We start from the raw sequence: 17,537 nt of genomic DNA, 5'->3' as shown, positions 1-17,537 counted from the left end.
TACTTCCAGGCCAGCTGACCAGCAGCCACTGCCCTGAGCCACCCCACCCCAGGAATGGGCCCCCTTCCCAGCCATCCAGGCCCCAGACCCAGCAATGAAACGGGCAACACCTGGCACAGGAAGGGCCCACCAGGACTTCACCCCGACCTCTGGACATGACGTCAGCAAGCCACGCCACTTGTTACATATTTTGAACATCACCCCTGGCTCTAAGGGGTCTGGTCTCCACCAACCGATTGCAAATGAACCACTGAGCTCAGTGTTGACAGTGATCGAGCGACACTAGTTCTGAAAGCCAGAGACTGGCCGCTGAACCCCCGCCTCTACCTCCTTCTCTCTCATCCCTCAAACCAGAACCGCTTGGCCCCACCCAGGCCACCCCTTCAGAATGTCCCACAGTCAACGCCCAGATATTATTGCACTCTTTTATTTACAGAAAACACAGATAAAGCATTTCAACGTTCATTTAGCAAACTGATCCACTTTTTTTTTTTCTTTTGGCACAAAGAAATATTACAGATGGACCCCGAGATCAATCAGAAACTCATAAGATTTATCAGCCGTCACTGGTCCAGGGGTAGCCACAAGACTCAGACAGACAGACAGACAGCATCACCACAGACTGGAAAAAATAAACAAGGTCCACATTCACCTCACAGTAAAAACCTGCTCAGAGGCAGGCAAGGGCAGGCCGGGGAGGGGGAGTGGGTGCAGACTGTTCTCTGCTCCAGGGCAGGCAGTGGGCATTGGGGGCAGAAGCAGGATGGGGAGGGATTAGACACCATTCATAAATTAGAGACAGGTGGCCTTTTTGTTTTTACCCTCTTACCTTGTGGAAGTAAGACAGTGCAAAACTACCAGACCCCAACTACTGGGCCACTGGAAATGCTGCAGAAGTTCCGCGGTTTAGGGGTATCTCTCCTCGTGGGCGCCCGTGTGTGTGCATGTGTGCGTATGTGAATATGTGAGTGTGGTGCTTGTAAACATTGTCACCATCCACGCAGAGACCCAACAGCCATGTGTCTGAATGGGGGTGGGCTGGGGGCTCTACCCCGCTTCACGCCCCCTCTGCCCCAGTGATTCCTGTCCAAGACATAGTGCAAATTTCAGAGACAAAAAGAGGCAGAAGGAGTGGCGGGTGGGTGGGGCCTGTTGGGGTGGGGGTGGGGAGGTGGGAAGGACACAAAGACCGGGCGGGCGGGAGAGGGAGGGGGAAATAAGGCAACAGTTAAAAACGGTCCATTTTATCAAAACCGACACCATGTGCCCCTCACCCCCACCCACGCAGCCCTCGTCACGAGAAAGGGCGGAAGTCCCGCTCCTCCACCAAACTGATGGAGGGGTTCTTGAGCTCCTCCTCCGACATGGCCATCTTGTACCCCAGCTGCGCCAGCACCCGCTGGCAGGCGTTCTGGGCGAAGGCCACAATGTCGTAGGAGAGGCGGAAGCGCCACTTCTCGGCCGTGGCCGCCGAGTTTCGCACGGTGCCGTATTTGTGCTTGCCCAAGGTGGGGTCGCCCCGCGTGTTATTCTGGATCCAGCGGGCCACATGGCTGTCCAGGGGGATCCCCAGGAAACCGTAGATCTCCTCGGTCTTCTTCATGGGGTTCCTGGCCAGGTCCTCGTAGCGCACCAACATGTACTTGCCCTTGAGCCACGGGGGCCGCATGAGGCCAGTGGACACAGAGTTGGAGAAGTCCTCGCACACCGTGGTCAGCTGCGTCACATCCAGGTTGTAGGGCTTCCTCCCCGTGCCGTACCAGAGCCGCCAGAGGCGGTAAGTGTCGCGGAACGTCTCGCTGCGGGAGGCCAGGATGCCACGCGGGTCTCGGACCAGCTGGATGACCTTGAGGTTTAACCGGGGGTCTTCAACCAGGGCCCGAAGGTCGTTCACCTCGGGCACCCGCACTGTCTTGATGGCCACGTGGCTGCGCTCACGGCAGGCCTCAGCGGCCACCGTCAAGTTCAACAGGCCACACTTGCGCACGCAGTCCCCCTCCTCCAGCACCAGGTCGGGGGACCCCGGGGGGTCGCACACGGGGCGGGAGCACAGTACCCTGCTGGCCCCGCGGCGGAAGATCCTGTCGGTGGTGTGGTTGACAGGCGGCGGCTTGATGTAGTTCTCCAGGAAGTAGAGGTCACAGTCATAGAGGCTCCTCAGGAGGTCGCGGCTGGCGCCCAGCATGACGCGCCGGTCCGCGGGGCTCTTGCCCTGGGTGAAGCGGGGGATAAGCGTGTTCTGGACGTGGTAGAGGGGCTCGAACAGGTAGAAGACGTCCAGGTGCTGGTTGAAGAGCTGGCCCACGAAGGAGGAGCCGCTGCGCGTGGTGGCCAGGATGAGGATGTGGGTCTTGCGGGAGAGGTTGTAGGCGAAGGTGGGGCCCTCCTCGCACAGCCTCTCGGCTAGCCCCGCCTCCGCCAGCCCCGGGCAGGTGTGGAAGGACTTGGCGGTGAAGGTGCGGATGGCCGTGTACTGTATGGCGATTGAGGCCAGGGCAAGGAGGAGGACGGCCTTCCAGGAACATTGCATGGCTGGGCACCTTCATGGGGCTGCTTCTCCACCATGCGAGGTCTGCGGGCAAAGGTGGGCGTCCATCAGGGAGCAGGCTGCGCCAGGTGCATCACCAGACCAGGGGCCCTGGCCTGCTCCTTTGGACAGGCTGGTTTCCATAGGGTCCCGGGACCTACGCGATTCCCTGCCGGATGCTCACGCACGCGCCTAAGGACTGAGCAGCTTCTAGGCTAGATTTTTTACAATCTCTGGGAAATCTTGGGAGCTTCTGGGGACGGAACAAATTGAGTTCCCACATGCAGAGTTTAACGAATGCTGCAGGGGACTCCCACCATGAACCTGGAGTTCCTTAGTGGGCCCCACTGTGCAAGAATTGATCTTCCCCAGCTCACACACTCAGCGGCCCACCAGTCCCTGCTTCTAGCCATTCCCCTGCCACTGCCTGTCACCCCTACCAGCTCCTCTAGGGCTCACCTACATCTTTCACCCCCACGAGCAAGCAACAGCCTCCCCATGTGGTCATCTTTCCTCCATTCCCCCCACCACCACCCCTAGAAGGAAAAAGAGCTCATGTCAGAGGCACACCACGAGGATCCCGCTCACCTTTACCCACTGGGCCAGGAGAGGGGGACAACTTGTCAAGCCCACCTCCCAGCTTAGGCTTGCCGGTGCCCAGTGTACCCAGATGAGGACTCCTGGGACTCCCAGAGCCAGTGAGAGTCAACCAGACCAGAACAGAGAAAGGTCCAGGGGCTGCTGAAAAGCATCCTTTCCCAGGCCCCAGCACCCTCCAGGTTTGCTCCTGGCTACTGGGGCAAGAGGTCCAGTCCAGGCGTGGGGCAGATGACCCCAACTGACAGCAGGTGAACTCGCTCCTCAGGGACCCCCATCCCAGCCAGTCCTCAAGGGCCTCCACCATTGGGCTCTCTGCCCTCTGCCCACAGGGGGCGTTCAGAGACCCCACTGGGACTCAGCAATGGCCCCAGAGAACCAGGCAGGATGGAGAGACGAGGAGGGGGTGGAAGAAAAGGGGCATCTCAAAGAATGGAGAAAGCAAGGGTGGGTGCAGGGCAGGGGGGTGGGCAGGAGAGCAGGGAAAATGAAAGACCAAATGTCCAGAGCAAGCGGCCAGTCGGAGCATCAGGAAGTTGCCCTGTAGAGAGGCTGGCTCAGCTACCGGGCCCCAAGGGAAAACTGGGGCTGCTCCCAGAGCGAATGCAGGAAGGGCTCCCCGACTCACCAAAGAAGGGCTGCTCCAAGCTAAAGAGTCCGCAGCTGTCAGGCCTCCTGGCCTAGCCGGCAGTCCCAGCCTGTGCAGCGGCCCTGTGGCCAACAGACTGTAGAGAGAGAGGGAGAGGAAAGGTTCTGGGGCGGGGGGGAAGGGGGGAGGGTTATCTGTCAACATCGCCCTTCCCACCCCTTCTCTCTTACACCCTGTGCCCCATAGACTGTCCCCCAGTGCAGGGCGACAAGGGCCCCGGCTGCTCTCCCAGATCTATCACTGATTCAGGGCTCCAGCTATCCCAGGGACATATTTTATCCCCTGGGATCTGGCCTCCTGACTCCTGAGCCCTCCACCCCCTACCCACCCCCTCCTGGCAAGTCCAAGTCCCTCACATCAGGACCCAGTGGGCAGGGAGCTGGCGAGCCTACACTACCCCAGCTGACCGAGAGTGAGAACCCTAAACAGGCAACCACCCCGGGGAGGACCCCTCACACCCACCATCCAGGGGAGTTGCAAAGAAATCCACTGAACACAAATAACCTGGGGCCTCCCTAGTTCTGTTCAGCTCTGGTGACCAGACACAGTGCTCAGCACCGAACCATGAACAGCATCAGTCAAGGTTATTCCAGAAAACTAGGCCGGAGCACAGTCCTGACTGGTTCTGTGTTTTAAATCAACAGAACAGCCCGACCCTTCAAAATTTGACTTTTTCAGTGACTCCCCAAGAGGGGTTTGGTAGAAATCACCAAGGCAGGGGGTGCTCACCCCAGACCTCCAGGTGGAAATGACAGCTCTGTCTGGACAGTCCAGACACCGAGGTCCGCACAGAAGGGACAGCCAGGGAGGGAGGTTCTTCTTCCAGCCACACCGGAGACGAGAACAGCTACCTAAAACTCAAAGCATAAGTGGACCAGGGAGCGTTCCGGACCTGGATGCTGTCTGCGGATTCTAAATTCAAACACCAAGACTGTGGCATTATTTCAGTTAGCATCTGTCGAATACTTCCTAAGCCCTTTACCTGCACTCGCGCATTTATTCTGCATGGGAGCATCACTGGGAAGCCAGGATTGGCTCCATTTCACAGGCGAGGAAGCTGAGACACAGAGAGTGGGGTGACCTGCCTGAGCTCACATGTCTGGTTTAATGCACATCTCACAGGTTCCCCAGAGCCCACACTTTCCCTCGGAGAAGACCTGACCTTGTTTCTCCAGCTTACACACACCTGGCCTTCATACATGCATTCAGTTGATGTCCCCAGCCCATGTATAAATCGGCCAGAGAGAGACCAGGCATTGCAAGGGTACAGACAATCCGTAATGTAACACTTAAGAGATCCTTTCCTTTGCTGTCTGGTCTTGTTGATCAAAGTCTTGTGGATCAAGGTTCATGGCCAGGGGTGGGGAGGGGGGTGAACTTGTGCTTTGTGAATATTCTTCCCACATCCTGCTATTTGGCATAGCTCCTTTCGGGGAGGGGTTCGTGGATTCTCAGTTCCCAAACCCGCCCTGCTGCCTGGCTCAGCCAATTCCAAACAACACACTATTCCTTACAGCCCCCTCTGGGAGGTCAGGGTCCTCACTCCCATTGTTTAGGTGGAGAAACTGAGGCTCAAAGACTAAGCAAATGTGCAGAAGCAAATAAGGAATAGCAGAGACTCGAATCCATCTCCATCAGACTCTTGGGCCAGTGCTCTGGACCCTTTGCCATCAGCTTAGCGGAGAAGAAACAGAGCTGAAACAGTCTGGCTGCCTCCAGGAGGGGCGCAGAGGCTGAGCTGAGAGGACAGTGGGCCTGCTGAGGCTCTGGGGCTTACGAGTCCAATTTTAACCTTTAGCCTGTGCTCAGTACCTATAGGGAAGAGTACCACGTCACCAGGTGGCGGTAAATATGGGAAGAACACAACCTAGACTCTTGGGAACCTCCGGTGTGATCACAGAAAACCACACACCTGACCCCAGCCCATCCCACCCCCACCTCACCCCAGGGCCACAGAGAATGCTGACTCCATCAACAGGGTTCGCTGAGGTACCCACAGAAAACTACCTCCTCGCATTAAATTAGATTCTCCTGCAAAATGCGGGCCCACCCTGCCTAAGTGTCCCAAGACAGATGCCTCTAAAGAACAGGTAGGGAATACCATCAATAATTGTACAGGTAATATTTATTTGAGTAAGAGTCCATAGTTGCAATGTCCTAATACACATCTTTAGGATGGACTCGTTTTGTACTTATTCATAAAGATCTCTCAGCTATCCAGCAAGATCCAGGCCCTGTTCTAGGAATTATGGATGGGGGAGAACGTGAGGGAAGCAAGCACTTACTGGGTATTGACGATGTTTATCCCAGAAGGGATCACAGGTTAGGGCACAGGGTGGGAGTGAAAAATGCCTCTCATGCTCACTCCAAGCCTATGTGGTTGATGTCCTCATATCCCCATTTTACAGATGAATTTCCCCAGCTCACCCTCCTAGTAAGGGGCCAGAGCCAGAATTCCTGCCCAGGCAGTGTTCTCTGGAGCCCATGCTCAAATCCTCCTCCTTGACCCACTACATTTAATCCCCTCTGGTCCCCACCAAGACAGGAAACAGAAGCCTGGGGAGATTTCACTTTACTCAAAGATTCTGGTACCACCAGAATTCACCCACTGAGGGGAGCCTCCCTACCACCTCTTCCCACCCCAACCCAGAGAAATTTAAGGCCAAGATTAGAAACCGCTGCCTTGGCTAATAAATCAGGAGTAAACGAAGGATCTCATTCTAAATCCCTAAGAAAGTGGGGCTCGGGTCCACAAGGTATAGCCTGAGCGAGGGCAATGTGTTCAAAGGCTTAGCCTCAGGCCATCCCCCTGCCTCCCAGGAGGGCAAAGCGAGGGCGTGGGAACAGGAAGATGAAGAAAGTCAGACCCTCCTAGAAATGCCCCCACTCTCCTGCCAGCCTGGTGGAGCTGGGCTTAGGACTGGCCAAGCTTCCTTGGTATGCTGGAGGCATCTGCCCTGAAAACCAGAGGCCCCAGGGCCAGGTCCCGCTGTTCCCGGGGGAGCTCTGGCCACTGCAAGGAACTCTTCAATGCCCTTGTCCTCCAAGCCAGACTTTGAGCCCCACGGCCCCTCCCTGGGCTCTGAGCAGCCTTTGGCATGACCTTCCTCCACCTCTGGATAGTCAAAATCCAGGCAAGCCTTAGTCACAGGAGCTCAGAATCTGTAACTTGTGTTGGAAGCCGGGGATTCAGTGAAGTCCCAGGGGGAAAACTCAGGTTTCTGTACCAGCCACCTTCAGATTAGGGCACAGGGAGGGAGTGAGAAACTGCTCTCCAATGGGGAACTGGAATTCGTAGCTCAGGGCTCAAGCCACGGAACCACACCCACCTGGATATCACTGAGCAGGTGTGTGGACCTGGATTCACTAGGGGTCTCTGAGCCGTAGTTTCCTTACCCATAAAGTGGGTATAACCATAGCAGCAGTTGCAAGAATTGAAAGAACTAAAGCATTTAGTCAGTGCCAAGCATAGAATGCATCACAGCCACGTGCTGGGGACATGGGCTCTGGCACGAGCCCCATTGATGACCAGGTTTCTGAATCTCTCTGTACCTCTGTTCTCTCACCAGAAAAGGGGGGATCAGTTTAACAAGGCTGTTGTGAGGACTAATCAACCCAGTGTCCGGCACAAAGTAAGTACTCAATGAATGTACATTGCTATTATCACCATTAAATGTCTCGTCCGCTTCGTGTCTCAAGTAAGCACGTGAGGACAGATCTCACTGACTCTGACGGTTAGACAGACACTCTCCCCGGCTGCGGTGCCAGACCTCTGCCCCGCTGGCCTCTGCTTGCTGCCTTTCCCTTCCTTCCGCTCCTCTCCCAGCCCGAGAGCTTCCCCCGGCTGGGCCACCGCAGCGGCTTGCCCGCTGCCCTCTAGTGGTCACATCCTGTAGTACAGCTTCTTGGCCCTGCGTTCTTCGCTGGGTTCAGAATTCCCGGTGGCCAGTGCTACCTGGGGCCTTGGGTGAGGATTCAGCCAAGGGAGGTGATGTTGCAGGATGCCGTGAAGTGCGATGATGACACCCGCACCCGAGCTGTGGCCTCTGCTCTGTGCATCCTCTCTTCTTCACCCACACACCAAGAGGCAAGCATCAACGGGCAGCCCCACTTCATCCAGAGGGCCTCTCTCTAGCGGGGAAAGGATCACTGAGCTCAAGATCACAGGCAGGAACCTCTGCTTCCCCTGGCTGGGTGACCTTGGACTCATCTGCTGGCCCCTCGCTGGCCTCGATATTTCCATAGATCCAGGCTAAGGGCCTCCAAACTCTGACTATTAGGGTTCTCTGATCCCAGGAAGGCCCCATGCTCCATTTTCAGGGTCAGAACCCCCCTGCTGGCAGGGGGATGCTCCTTTGGGAGCAGGAAAGTCCCAGTCATCTTCCAAAAAATGTATCAGGGCTGGCAGCTGGACCCCATCCCCTCAGCCCCGACCAGGGCAGCCCCCAGGGGGCCTAAGAGCCAAGGGGCTCCACCCTCTGCTGGGTTCACTCCACCCTCTGCTGGGCCCCCAGCTTCTACTCTGTAAAACCGCATCTAACCCAGAGCTGTGGCTTTGGCCTTTTTGGGGGCCACAGGGCACTTGGAAAGACACGGTCGCTCTTTCCAGAAAGATTCCTTTGTATCCACAACTTTACATACACAGTCAGAGGGTTTGTGGACCCCCCTAAAGCCCACCCATGGGCACTGCAGAGGCTTCAACCCTTTACGAGCAGTATTCTCCCCTGCCCTAAGGTTTTCTTTTCAACTGACCATATCAGAGAAGCCTCAACGGATTTGTATACACGGAATGAAAGGCCATGGCCCAAGATAAAAAAGCCAGAGCCAGAAACCACATGTGCAATAGTAGGTTACTACTTCTTGTTTTTAAAAAGGGGATGCCTGCGAGGGGGAGTATTTATATACATTCATATACAACCACTATTCTGGTAACCCCAGCTGCCCCAGCGGGAGGGGCCGGGAGACTGCGGTGGGAAGAAAGCAGCTCACACTGAGCCTCTCAGTTCTGTTTGAGTTTACTAACTTTTTGGGAGAGAGCAAAACCGCCCTGTGCAAGACCTGGAGGGGTGGGGCACTGAAATCACACTGGCAACTCACTGTGCCTCCTATTCTGTCCCCCAGGGCACTGCCAGCCGGCTCTTTCCTCCCCCATCTCCAAGGCACACTACCTTCCAGCCAGAACTGGGCTCTGTCTGCTCAGGCAGGCCACAAAGGATGGCAGGCAGCGGGTGCAGCTGAGAGACACAGGTCAGGAGCTGAAAAAGAGGGAGACCTCCCAGGGGGCAGGGGCTTCGGGGAGAAGCCGAAGCCCGAGTTGGGGAAATGACGCCCCTCCCCACTTTTTCTTCCTAAAAACAGCTTGTAGAGCTCTGTGGAGATAGGGAGGGCAAAGAATAAAGTTCCTGAACATGAGATTTCTGACCAGCCTCAGGAGCCAGGAGCCAGCAGCCCTGAGGCTCTCCGGAGCCCCAGGAACTGGAGCAAGGGGCAGGGGGGACAGGACGGGGAGGAAGGAGTTGGCAAACAAGCCTCTGGGAGAGACTGCAGAAAGGAAGTGCTTAATCCCTGGGTCTGCGGTAGCTAGCGGTAGCCAACGCTGACCCACCAGAGATGTTTGTTTAGTTAAGGCTAAAACATGTAAATCAGCAAGGTTTTTTTTTTTCTTCCTTAAAAAAAAAAAAAAGTGAGGTCGTGAAATGAGTCAAGTGAAAAACAAGGGTATGAAAGTCAGAAAGAACCAGAAGCCAGGTTAGCATACAAGAGCCAAGACACTTCCGGGCAACCCAGCTGGGTCAGAGCTGCCTGGCAGCCAATGGGAAAAGGGAAATACATCACTTCATGTTTCATAGGATCCATGAGATGAGAATTACAACAACTGCTCAAGAGATGCCCAGCTATTCCTGGTACTGAGTCCAGCACAAGATTTCTCCCGAGGGGTCTGCTAGAGAGTCCTGAGCACAGCCTGCCATTCTCAAGAACTCGTACCTAATAAGCCTGACAATGTTTCATGGGGCTGTGTTCTAGAACATCCTTCAAGGTGAGAGGTATGCGGGCACATAATTCAGCCAGCGCAACCTTCCAGGGAAGGGGATCCCCATGGGGTCCAGAATCAGCCTCTGTGGTCCAGGCCGTCCCAGGGGAGATGGGAGGCAATAGTAATGTCTCTTTGGGGTGATACCCCCACTAGTTGAAACACTGTGAGGCCTGCGGACCTTCTCCCGAGAATTTGCACCAACACAAACATGGTGTTTGTATACAGTCTTCGGAGTCCTCAGGCCCCGTATTTATCCACAGATCCCGCAGGCAGAACCAGTAATTCCTTCAGGCAGATTCAGCGGGACAAGTTCTCACAGTCGTGGTTCCGGAAAGTGACTGTCCACCAAATTCCACCCTCAGCGGAGACACTCAGCTGCCCCCTGGGAGCTCTGGTATCTCCAGAGCAGATCCCTCTGATGTCCACACATAATGACATCAGAGACCCCCATGGGGCCTCACGTGTCCTTGGAAAGTTACCCACAGGTGTAACTGGGTGGTGGTTGGGCCCCCTAGCTGTGGGGCTGAATAGCCCTGGGTTTAAACCCCACTGCTATTGCTTGATAGCTACGAGACCTTGAGCGAGGCGCTTAACTTACTCCATAGACCTCAGCTGTCCTCATCTGTGAAATGGGGAAATCCAAATACTTGGGTTGTGAGACAGAAAGCCAAGAAACATCAAGAAGTTAGCACAGTGCTGGGCCCAGAGCAGGGACCCAGTAAGTAAGAACCAGGAGTGTGTTTTTCAAGGACCGCTCAAACCTACAGACCAACTGTAACGGCCTGAAAATGTTTAAGGAAGTTAAAACAGATGCCGCAGTCTCCTGCCCCAAAGCTGCCATGGCCTGTGTGGCTGGAGACACTTGCTGTCCAAGGGGCAGAGACTGCCCCGCGGTCCTGCTGTGGGCCCAGCGGCTTAGCGGGGTCCTGGCCCGACCGGAGGAAAGTTTTCCCCAGCAGCGGACAGAGTGACTGACCTCCTGGCACAAGGCCCCGGTGTGCCCGGCGCCTCACGGAGGAGGGATGAGTCAGAAGGGCCCGGTTCCCTCAGGCTGGTCCTACCACAGCCCGGCTTGTGGTAGGCGGACCCTTCTGCCCCGACACTGGGCGGAAAGGCCCCGGTTTCCTGTCCCCCGCTGCCCCACCCCCACCCCCACCCCACCATCCCCTCCTCCTCGGCAGCCACAGCCAGAGTCTGAATAGTACCGAGGCTCCACCCCCTGGATACCGGGGCTTTGGCCCATCCTCCCAGCTTCAAGGATGGGAAACCTCCCGCAGGAGCTAATTAGCAGCTGCTGTTGGAGGGGTGGGAGGGGGGCCCTCTGACCCCAGGTGCTGGAGTCTCCAGCCTCCGCCCCAGCTGGCCCCTGGGGAGGCGAGTTGGGCATGGGAGAGGCTCACCTGAGCCTCTCACGCAGGATGGAGGGAGCTGCGGATACCCAGACAGGACCCCAGTCGTGACTGGCATCAAGTCTCTGCCACCTCACCACTGCCCAGGGGGCTCTCCCTCCCAGCTGAATGACAAAAAGGAAGATTATCACGAAGCCTGGAAGAGGTGGTGGGTGCAGACACGGCTGGTGCAGTATCACACCTGACAGCAGCCAGAGCAGTCTGGCTAGGCAAGGAGAGGGAAGCATGAGTATGTATGTTTCTTGCCCAGAAAGCCCAGGAACGTCCAAATCCTATGTAACCAAGAGGATGCCCAAGAATGTCTTTATTCGTACCTGGCCTAAAATGGTCTAGAATGGGATTTAGGGTTTGGGCTCAAGACCAGAATAAGGTCTCCCTGCTCCCTAAGCCTAGAACTTACCACCAGCCCACAGCAGCTTGCATGGATGCTGGTATGGCTCACCCTGTCACTGCTATCTCCTGGATGAGAAGCGTTAGGGAGAGCCACCCACTGGGCACAAGAAATCGGATGAATGTCCCCGCCCCACACCAACAGGGACCTGGACAGGACATAACGGCTGCTCGCTGAGGGCCTAGAACCCTATGACAAACCTTTCATGCCCCGCTTTATTGGACGCTCTCTCCAAGCTCGGGAGTAAGGATTACAACAGGCTCCATGACACAGGTGACAGACAGAGGCTCACGAAGTTAAGTGACTCACTCCCACAGCTCAGAGTGCCTAGCAGGGGAACTGGACGCAGGCTATGGAGCACGGTGTGTGAGGTCCTCACCTCTCCCAGGTTCTTCCTGAAGGCTTCCCCTCCTTCCCCCTCCAACCTCCTGAAACCCTCTGTCTGAATCACCCCAATTAGGTCTCCTGACCCTACACTGATGCCTTGAGTGGTTAGGAGCAACATAGCAGCAGATGAGAAACCCAGACCTTGGGTCCTAGAGAGCCTTACCCTCCCCCCAAGTCCCAGGTACCCAAGAAGGGAGCCCACACCCACCTCCCAGGGCAGGGGAGGGGCTACAATGAGATCTGAGCACAGCGCCACGGCAATCAGTTAATGATACTTCCCGAATGCTGGCTTCAGACTTATCTCTCTTCCTCATCTGCCTGCAGAACCCTGAGGGAGAACAACCAGCCCTGGAGCCCGAGCCCTCGGTCCATCCCCACCCTAACTACCCAGGCCGGGGCCCGCAGAGGCTGCGAGGTACTCCATGGGCACTAAACTCACTGCCCCCAGCAGAGACCCGGAGGAGGGAGGAGCTGTGCCCGGTTCCCCATCCCAGAGGAAGAGACAGACGCACTCTCTCCACAGTTCCCAGCTCACAGCCTCCCAGTTCTAATCAAGGAGCACACACAAAAGAGGGAATCTCTAAACATTTAGAAACGCGGGAACTCTGTGCCCCCACGCGGCACCGTGGGGATTTATAAAGAACAAATCATGCCTGACAAACTTGATAGCTTTCTTGATAGAATTACAAGACCGGTAGATGAAGGAAATGCAGGCAGGGTAATATATCTTGATTTTTAGCAAAGCATTTGATACAGCGCCTCGAGTAATCTTACAAAATTAATTCAAACAGACTTGGCCCTCAGCACTTGTCATGGGGCCGGAAGCAGGAGGGGGACAGGTCCCAAGGGTCCTGAGTGGAGGAGGCGTGCCCAGGCAGAAGGGGCTGCGGGACAGAGTCTGGGAGCGGGGGGCAGGGCGGCCCAGACTCGGCACTGGGTCAGATCTTATCTGACATCTTCATTAATGATCCTGAGAGAGGGAGTAAACAGTCCGTTAATGAAATTTGCAGAGGATATTAAATTGGAAGGTGTTGTGAACACCAATGAGGACAGCAAAGCAGTCCAGAGAGACCTGGTGGGGGGGAGAAGCTTGGCAGGAAACTGCTATTTGGGGGGCCAGGAGGTTGGATGTGTGGGCTGGGCAGCACCTGGGGCCACCTGGAGAGCCAGGGAAGAGGGAAGGCCATCCCCAGGGCTGAGGTGGAGCTGGGAGCAGCCACCGCTAGCTTGGGTGCGGGTCCTAGGAGCAAACCTGAACCGGTTTTCCCATCTGTAAGAGAAGGAAGGACTGAGAGATACGGAAGCATTTCTAGTATTTCTCTGCTGCTCTCAGAGAGCTAGTAGTGATGGGGGGTGAGGGAGGGAGCTCTGAGCTGAAGCCCACCTTACAGAACAGGATGAGGGGTTGTCTGCAGGCCTGGGAGAGGAGGGTGGCAAGGCAGAGAAGGGCTGGTGAGGGAGACAGGCTGAGCCATCCCTAGTGCCCACGGTGTCCCCAAGCCATGGCCCTGATGACACTGCCCAGGCAGGTGCTGCGGGGTCAGGGGGCAGGCCCCTCTCCCAGCTGGCTGGGTAATGACACAGGAGCTGGGGACTCTGGCTAGAGCCCCGAGCTGTCCAGACTCGTGGAGTGTGCTGGGAACCCTTCAGCAATCGAAGTTCTCACCTGGGGAGATGGGGGGAGGAGGGTAGGATCTCTCTTCTTTCTGGAGAGTTCCTGATCCCTCTTTCATCAGGAGGGAGAGGCGTCTCCAGGATCAGGAAGAGCTGCCCCACCCCAAACCCTTCTCTCTATCCTCAGAGCCTAGACCTGTGCTGTCCCTCTCCCTCTGGCCCAATCCCAAGGAGGCTGAGGCAGAAAGCTGCCCATCCATCTGGACTTGGGAGAATTTGTTCCCACAAGGCTCCTAGACAGGTGGGGTTTGAACACGAGCCAGGCCTCCCTAGCACGGTGATGGGCCCGCAGCAACCTAAATAAATGCTTTGTGGGAGGAAGGAATGGATGGCTGGTTCCCAGCCGGGGTGGCTGGGGGGAGCTCTTCCGAAGCCAGAGGCCAGCCCTGCCCGATGTCAAGACCACCTGCACACGAGGACAGACGCAGGTGACCACACAGGCGATGCTCCTTCCAACCCCCTGAATTAGCAGGAATGACACTTACTGAACACCTGCCATGGCTCCATGATTATGAGTGCGTTCTTCTTATCAACAGATTTGACCTTCACAGCCCCCCAAGAGGTAGGTGTGCTTTCCTCCCCATTTCACAGAAGAGGAAAGTAAGGCACAGGGCGGCAGCAATGAGCCTGGACACCTCACCAGGAGGCCCATGGGAGACGCAGCAATCTGCCAAAAGCGGCAAGGAAAGCTGAGCAGCTCCCGGAGTGGGGACCCCAGTGGGGTGGGGAGAGGCAGCCCCTCCTGCAGGGACCCTAGAGCCTTGCCCAGCCTCTCCCTGCCCCTATCAAAGGGAGCTGGCCCAACTCCTGCCACACTTGTGGAGCCCAATTTTACTATATGTTTCCCTTCTCCCCCACCACTGCCGTGCTATGCCGAGTCCTCAGAACAAGTCTGTTTCCATGGAAACCATACAGTGACTCAGGGCTTCGGGACCTTCTCTGAACCAGATTATGAATATCAAATGCTCCCTCCCCGCACCAATGCAGAGTGAGTTTGAAAAGTAAAGAGAGAGCCACAGTGGGCAAGGGAAGGAGACAGGGGTGTGGGCAAGGGGAACTCAGAGAGGTACAAGCTTGTTGCCCCCCAGCCCCATGAAAACCTGCCTTCTGGGCCCCTCTGCAGACTCAGGGGAGCACAAATGTACATCTCGGTGTGTCTGCAGGCAGCAAACATGACCCTTACATCAGCACCATGAGCGCAGCGCTGCCCTTCCTCTGGAATTAGGACCCTGAGGGTGGGGGGACAGAGAGGTAAGAGGGATCTGCATCTTTCCTACTTCGGGCCTGAACGTAGCAGAGGTGGCTGAGAGGCCACGGAGGAGGAAAGCTGTCTGCAAGAGGAGCTTGACTTCCAGTGTAGAGGAGGAAACCTCTGGCTAAAAGCATTGCAATATTTAGCAAAGAGGGAAATTTAGATTTTAGGGGGAAAATGTGTTTCTGCTTTGACATGAGGAGGCTGTGTTAAGTATATGTGCCAGGAGGGGGGGCGTGACCAAGATTTCAAAGCCCCAGCGGGGCGGGCGGGAGGGGGGGTGGATCTTTAGCACAGACTTCCTCCCCATTCCCCCACCCTGGCCTGGCCTAGGACAGCTAACCTGCCCCCAACGGAGACATAGCAGGGAAATGAAAATCTACAGTGGAGGGCCAGGCTGGGGGCCGTGAGGGGGGGGCGCTAAGGCCCAAGGGCAAATCCGCCCCCTCCTTTCCCTAGCTGCTCACTGAAGACCCAGGGAGGGAGGGAAAGGGAGCAGGTTGGAGGCTTGATACCTCCCTGGTGAATCCAATGTGTGAGTCATGTCGGTGAGAACACTTGGAAAAAGAAACAGGGTCATGGTGATGCCTGTGAGTGTCCCCAGTTGTTGAGGACTGGAGCCTTGGAACTGCCTGGCCAGGTAAGGTCTCTGCCTAAGACACCCGCCCCCATCATAAGGGATCCAGAAAGCCCTGAAGGCGGGTACCTGGTACCTCAGCCCCCACCTGCTTGCCTCTTAATACCTCGTTCCTTTGGCTTGCCAAAGCAGCTACTTTCCCAGCCAGGGGGCCTGCCTCTTGCCCCTAATCCTAGGTGCCCTCTGCTCCCTGCCCCACCAGCCCTCCAAAAGATGCTGGGCTCCAGAGTCCTTCTTAGGAACCACCTGCTTAAGTCCATCGGAAGGAAACCTGCACCAGAGGTAAGGAACCTAAACCTGGGAACCCAGCCTGGGATGGGGGGAGGGGGCACCCTGTGGCACGGCAAATCAGGCCAAGGTGCCACCCTAGGACAATCCTCAGGTCTTACCTTTTAACCCCTAGCATCCCCGCCAGGGCTACTCAGGGCTATTACTGTGAAAGCAAGCATTGGGTTCCCGGAGCCCGAGAGGGGCTGCTCCCGAGGTCCTACCCAGAGAAGAGCGGGAGGGTAGGTGGTTCTGCCTTCCCGTGGGGGGTCTCTGCACCATCCATCCCACTCATCGCAGAGTGACTGGTGCGGGTTCGGAGCCGGGCCAGGGGCAGGAAGCCCAGAGCAGCCCCCTGCCTCCCGGCGCAGCCCTGGTTTGGAAAGTTGGTGCAAGCGTGGGATCTCAGGGTCTCGAGGAGCCTCAGCAGCCCCGAGCCCGGCAGGCTGTGGGACGGCGAGCCCCGGGCACCCCCCGAGTGCGCTTCGCAGACGCGGAGAGCGGGCCGCCTCGGGGCCGCCGCGCCTCTCAAGTTTGCTGCCCTCGCCGAATGGGGGCGGGGAGAGCCGGGGTGGTCGCGGCGCCCACCCGCCACCGGCCCGGGGAGCCCTCCCTGCGACCAACGCGCTGCCGTCCTCCCCCCTCCCCGCCCCGCCGGCGGCGACTGTCCTCGAGCGGAGGGGCGTCTCCCACCGCGCCCGCGCCCCTCCCGCTGCTGCGGCGAGGGTCCGCTCCCGCCCTCCCGGGGCCCGCCGGGCCCGGCCGATACCTGGTGGGGGGCGCACCGGGAGCCGCTGCAGCGCCCAGCGCCGGCTCCATCCTCAGGTCTGGAGTCAGGCTCGCCGGGGGCCGGCGGGCGGCGGCGGCGGCGGCATCGGCGGCGGCATCCTCCGCCTTCCGCGCCCTCCTCCTCGGCCTCCCTCCTCCCTCCTCTTCCACCGCCTCCGCGCGCCCCTCACGGGCCCCTCTTCATGACCCGGGGGCGCGAGCCCGGGGCGGCCCGGCCAGCGCAGAACGTTCTCCCGGGCAGGGCGCGGGACTGGGGACCGGGGCGCGAGGGCCCGAGGGGCACCCGGCCAGGGGCCGGGACCCAGCGCGCCGCAGCCCCCGGGCGCCGGAGGAGAGCAGCAGCCGCAGGAGCCTCGCCGAGCGCGCCCGTCCGCCCGCCTTACAACCGAAGCCCGGAGCGGCGGCGGCGACGGCGGCGGCGGCTATAGCGCCGAGCAAGCGGCGGGCGCTGCGGTCCGGGCTCCACCCCCCCGAAGCCGCCCGCCCCTCGGCGGCCGCCCGCCCCCTTCTCTTCCCCACCCCTCCAACACACGCCCTCCCGCTCCCCGCGCCGCCCCGCGCTGCCCCAGCCTCCTGCGCTCCGGGCGCCCCCTCCGTAGGCCGGCTCCCGTGCCAATCCCACACCCCTCCGCCGCACCCCCACCCCGAGGGAGCCACACCCACACCCCGCGGCTCAGGGGATAGGCAGGCGAGGACGGGGTCTGCCCGCCGGCACCTCTTCCCACACCCTCCCAGCCCGCCCACCAAGGGCGCTCACCCAGGGCCTTCAGGCTTGAGTGCCCACCCCCCAAGAAGTCCGGCTGGAGCCCCAATCTGGCCCCGGGCCCAGATGTCCTCTACCCCGTCCCCAGCCAGCACCACGGAGGGACTCCAGAACCCAGAACGGGAGTCATCCACCTTTCCGGGCCAGTACCCCCCAACACA

General features: G+C 58.0%; 1 protein-coding gene across 5 annotated transcripts; it reads right to left on the bottom strand.

Moving 5' to 3' along the window:
• Nucleotides 1-411: 411 nt before the first annotated feature.
• Nucleotides 412-17,011, bottom strand: CHST1 (carbohydrate sulfotransferase 1). 5 transcript variants are annotated; one of them, XM_046016070.1, is made up of 4 exons: nucleotides 16,594-17,011; nucleotides 4,503-4,630; nucleotides 3,753-3,877; nucleotides 412-2,572 (listed from the first exon to the last, which is right to left on the bottom strand). In XM_046016070.1, exon 4 carries the CDS (start codon nucleotides 2,528-2,530, stop codon nucleotides 1,295-1,297), a length of 1,236 nt encoding a protein of 411 aa, XP_045872026.1. In that variant the 5' UTR covers nucleotides 2,531-2,572; nucleotides 3,753-3,877; nucleotides 4,503-4,630; nucleotides 16,594-17,011; the 3' UTR covers nucleotides 412-1,294. The 5 variants fall into 5 exon arrangements, with proteins under 5 accessions (XP_045872026.1, XP_045872024.1, XP_045872025.1 ...); XM_046016068.1 differs by having other exon boundaries at nucleotides 4,503-4,624; XM_046016069.1 differs by having other exon boundaries at nucleotides 3,753-3,849; nucleotides 4,503-4,624.
• Nucleotides 17,012-17,537: the final 526 nt, after the last annotated feature.

Source organism: Meles meles, chromosome 8, assembly GCF_922984935.1.
Source record: "Meles meles chromosome 8, mMelMel3.1 paternal haplotype, whole genome shotgun sequence".
NCBI classification, from domain to species: domain Eukaryota; kingdom Metazoa; phylum Chordata; class Mammalia; order Carnivora; family Mustelidae; genus Meles; species Meles meles.
This window is presented reverse-complemented; position numbering and strand designations above follow the sequence as displayed.

What these genes read in the sequence shown, in the direction of transcription:
- CHST1 (XM_046016070.1), bottom strand. Translation starts at nt 2,530, where the DNA reads ATGCAATGTTCCTGGAAGGCCGTCCTCCTCCTTGCCCTGGCCTCAATC.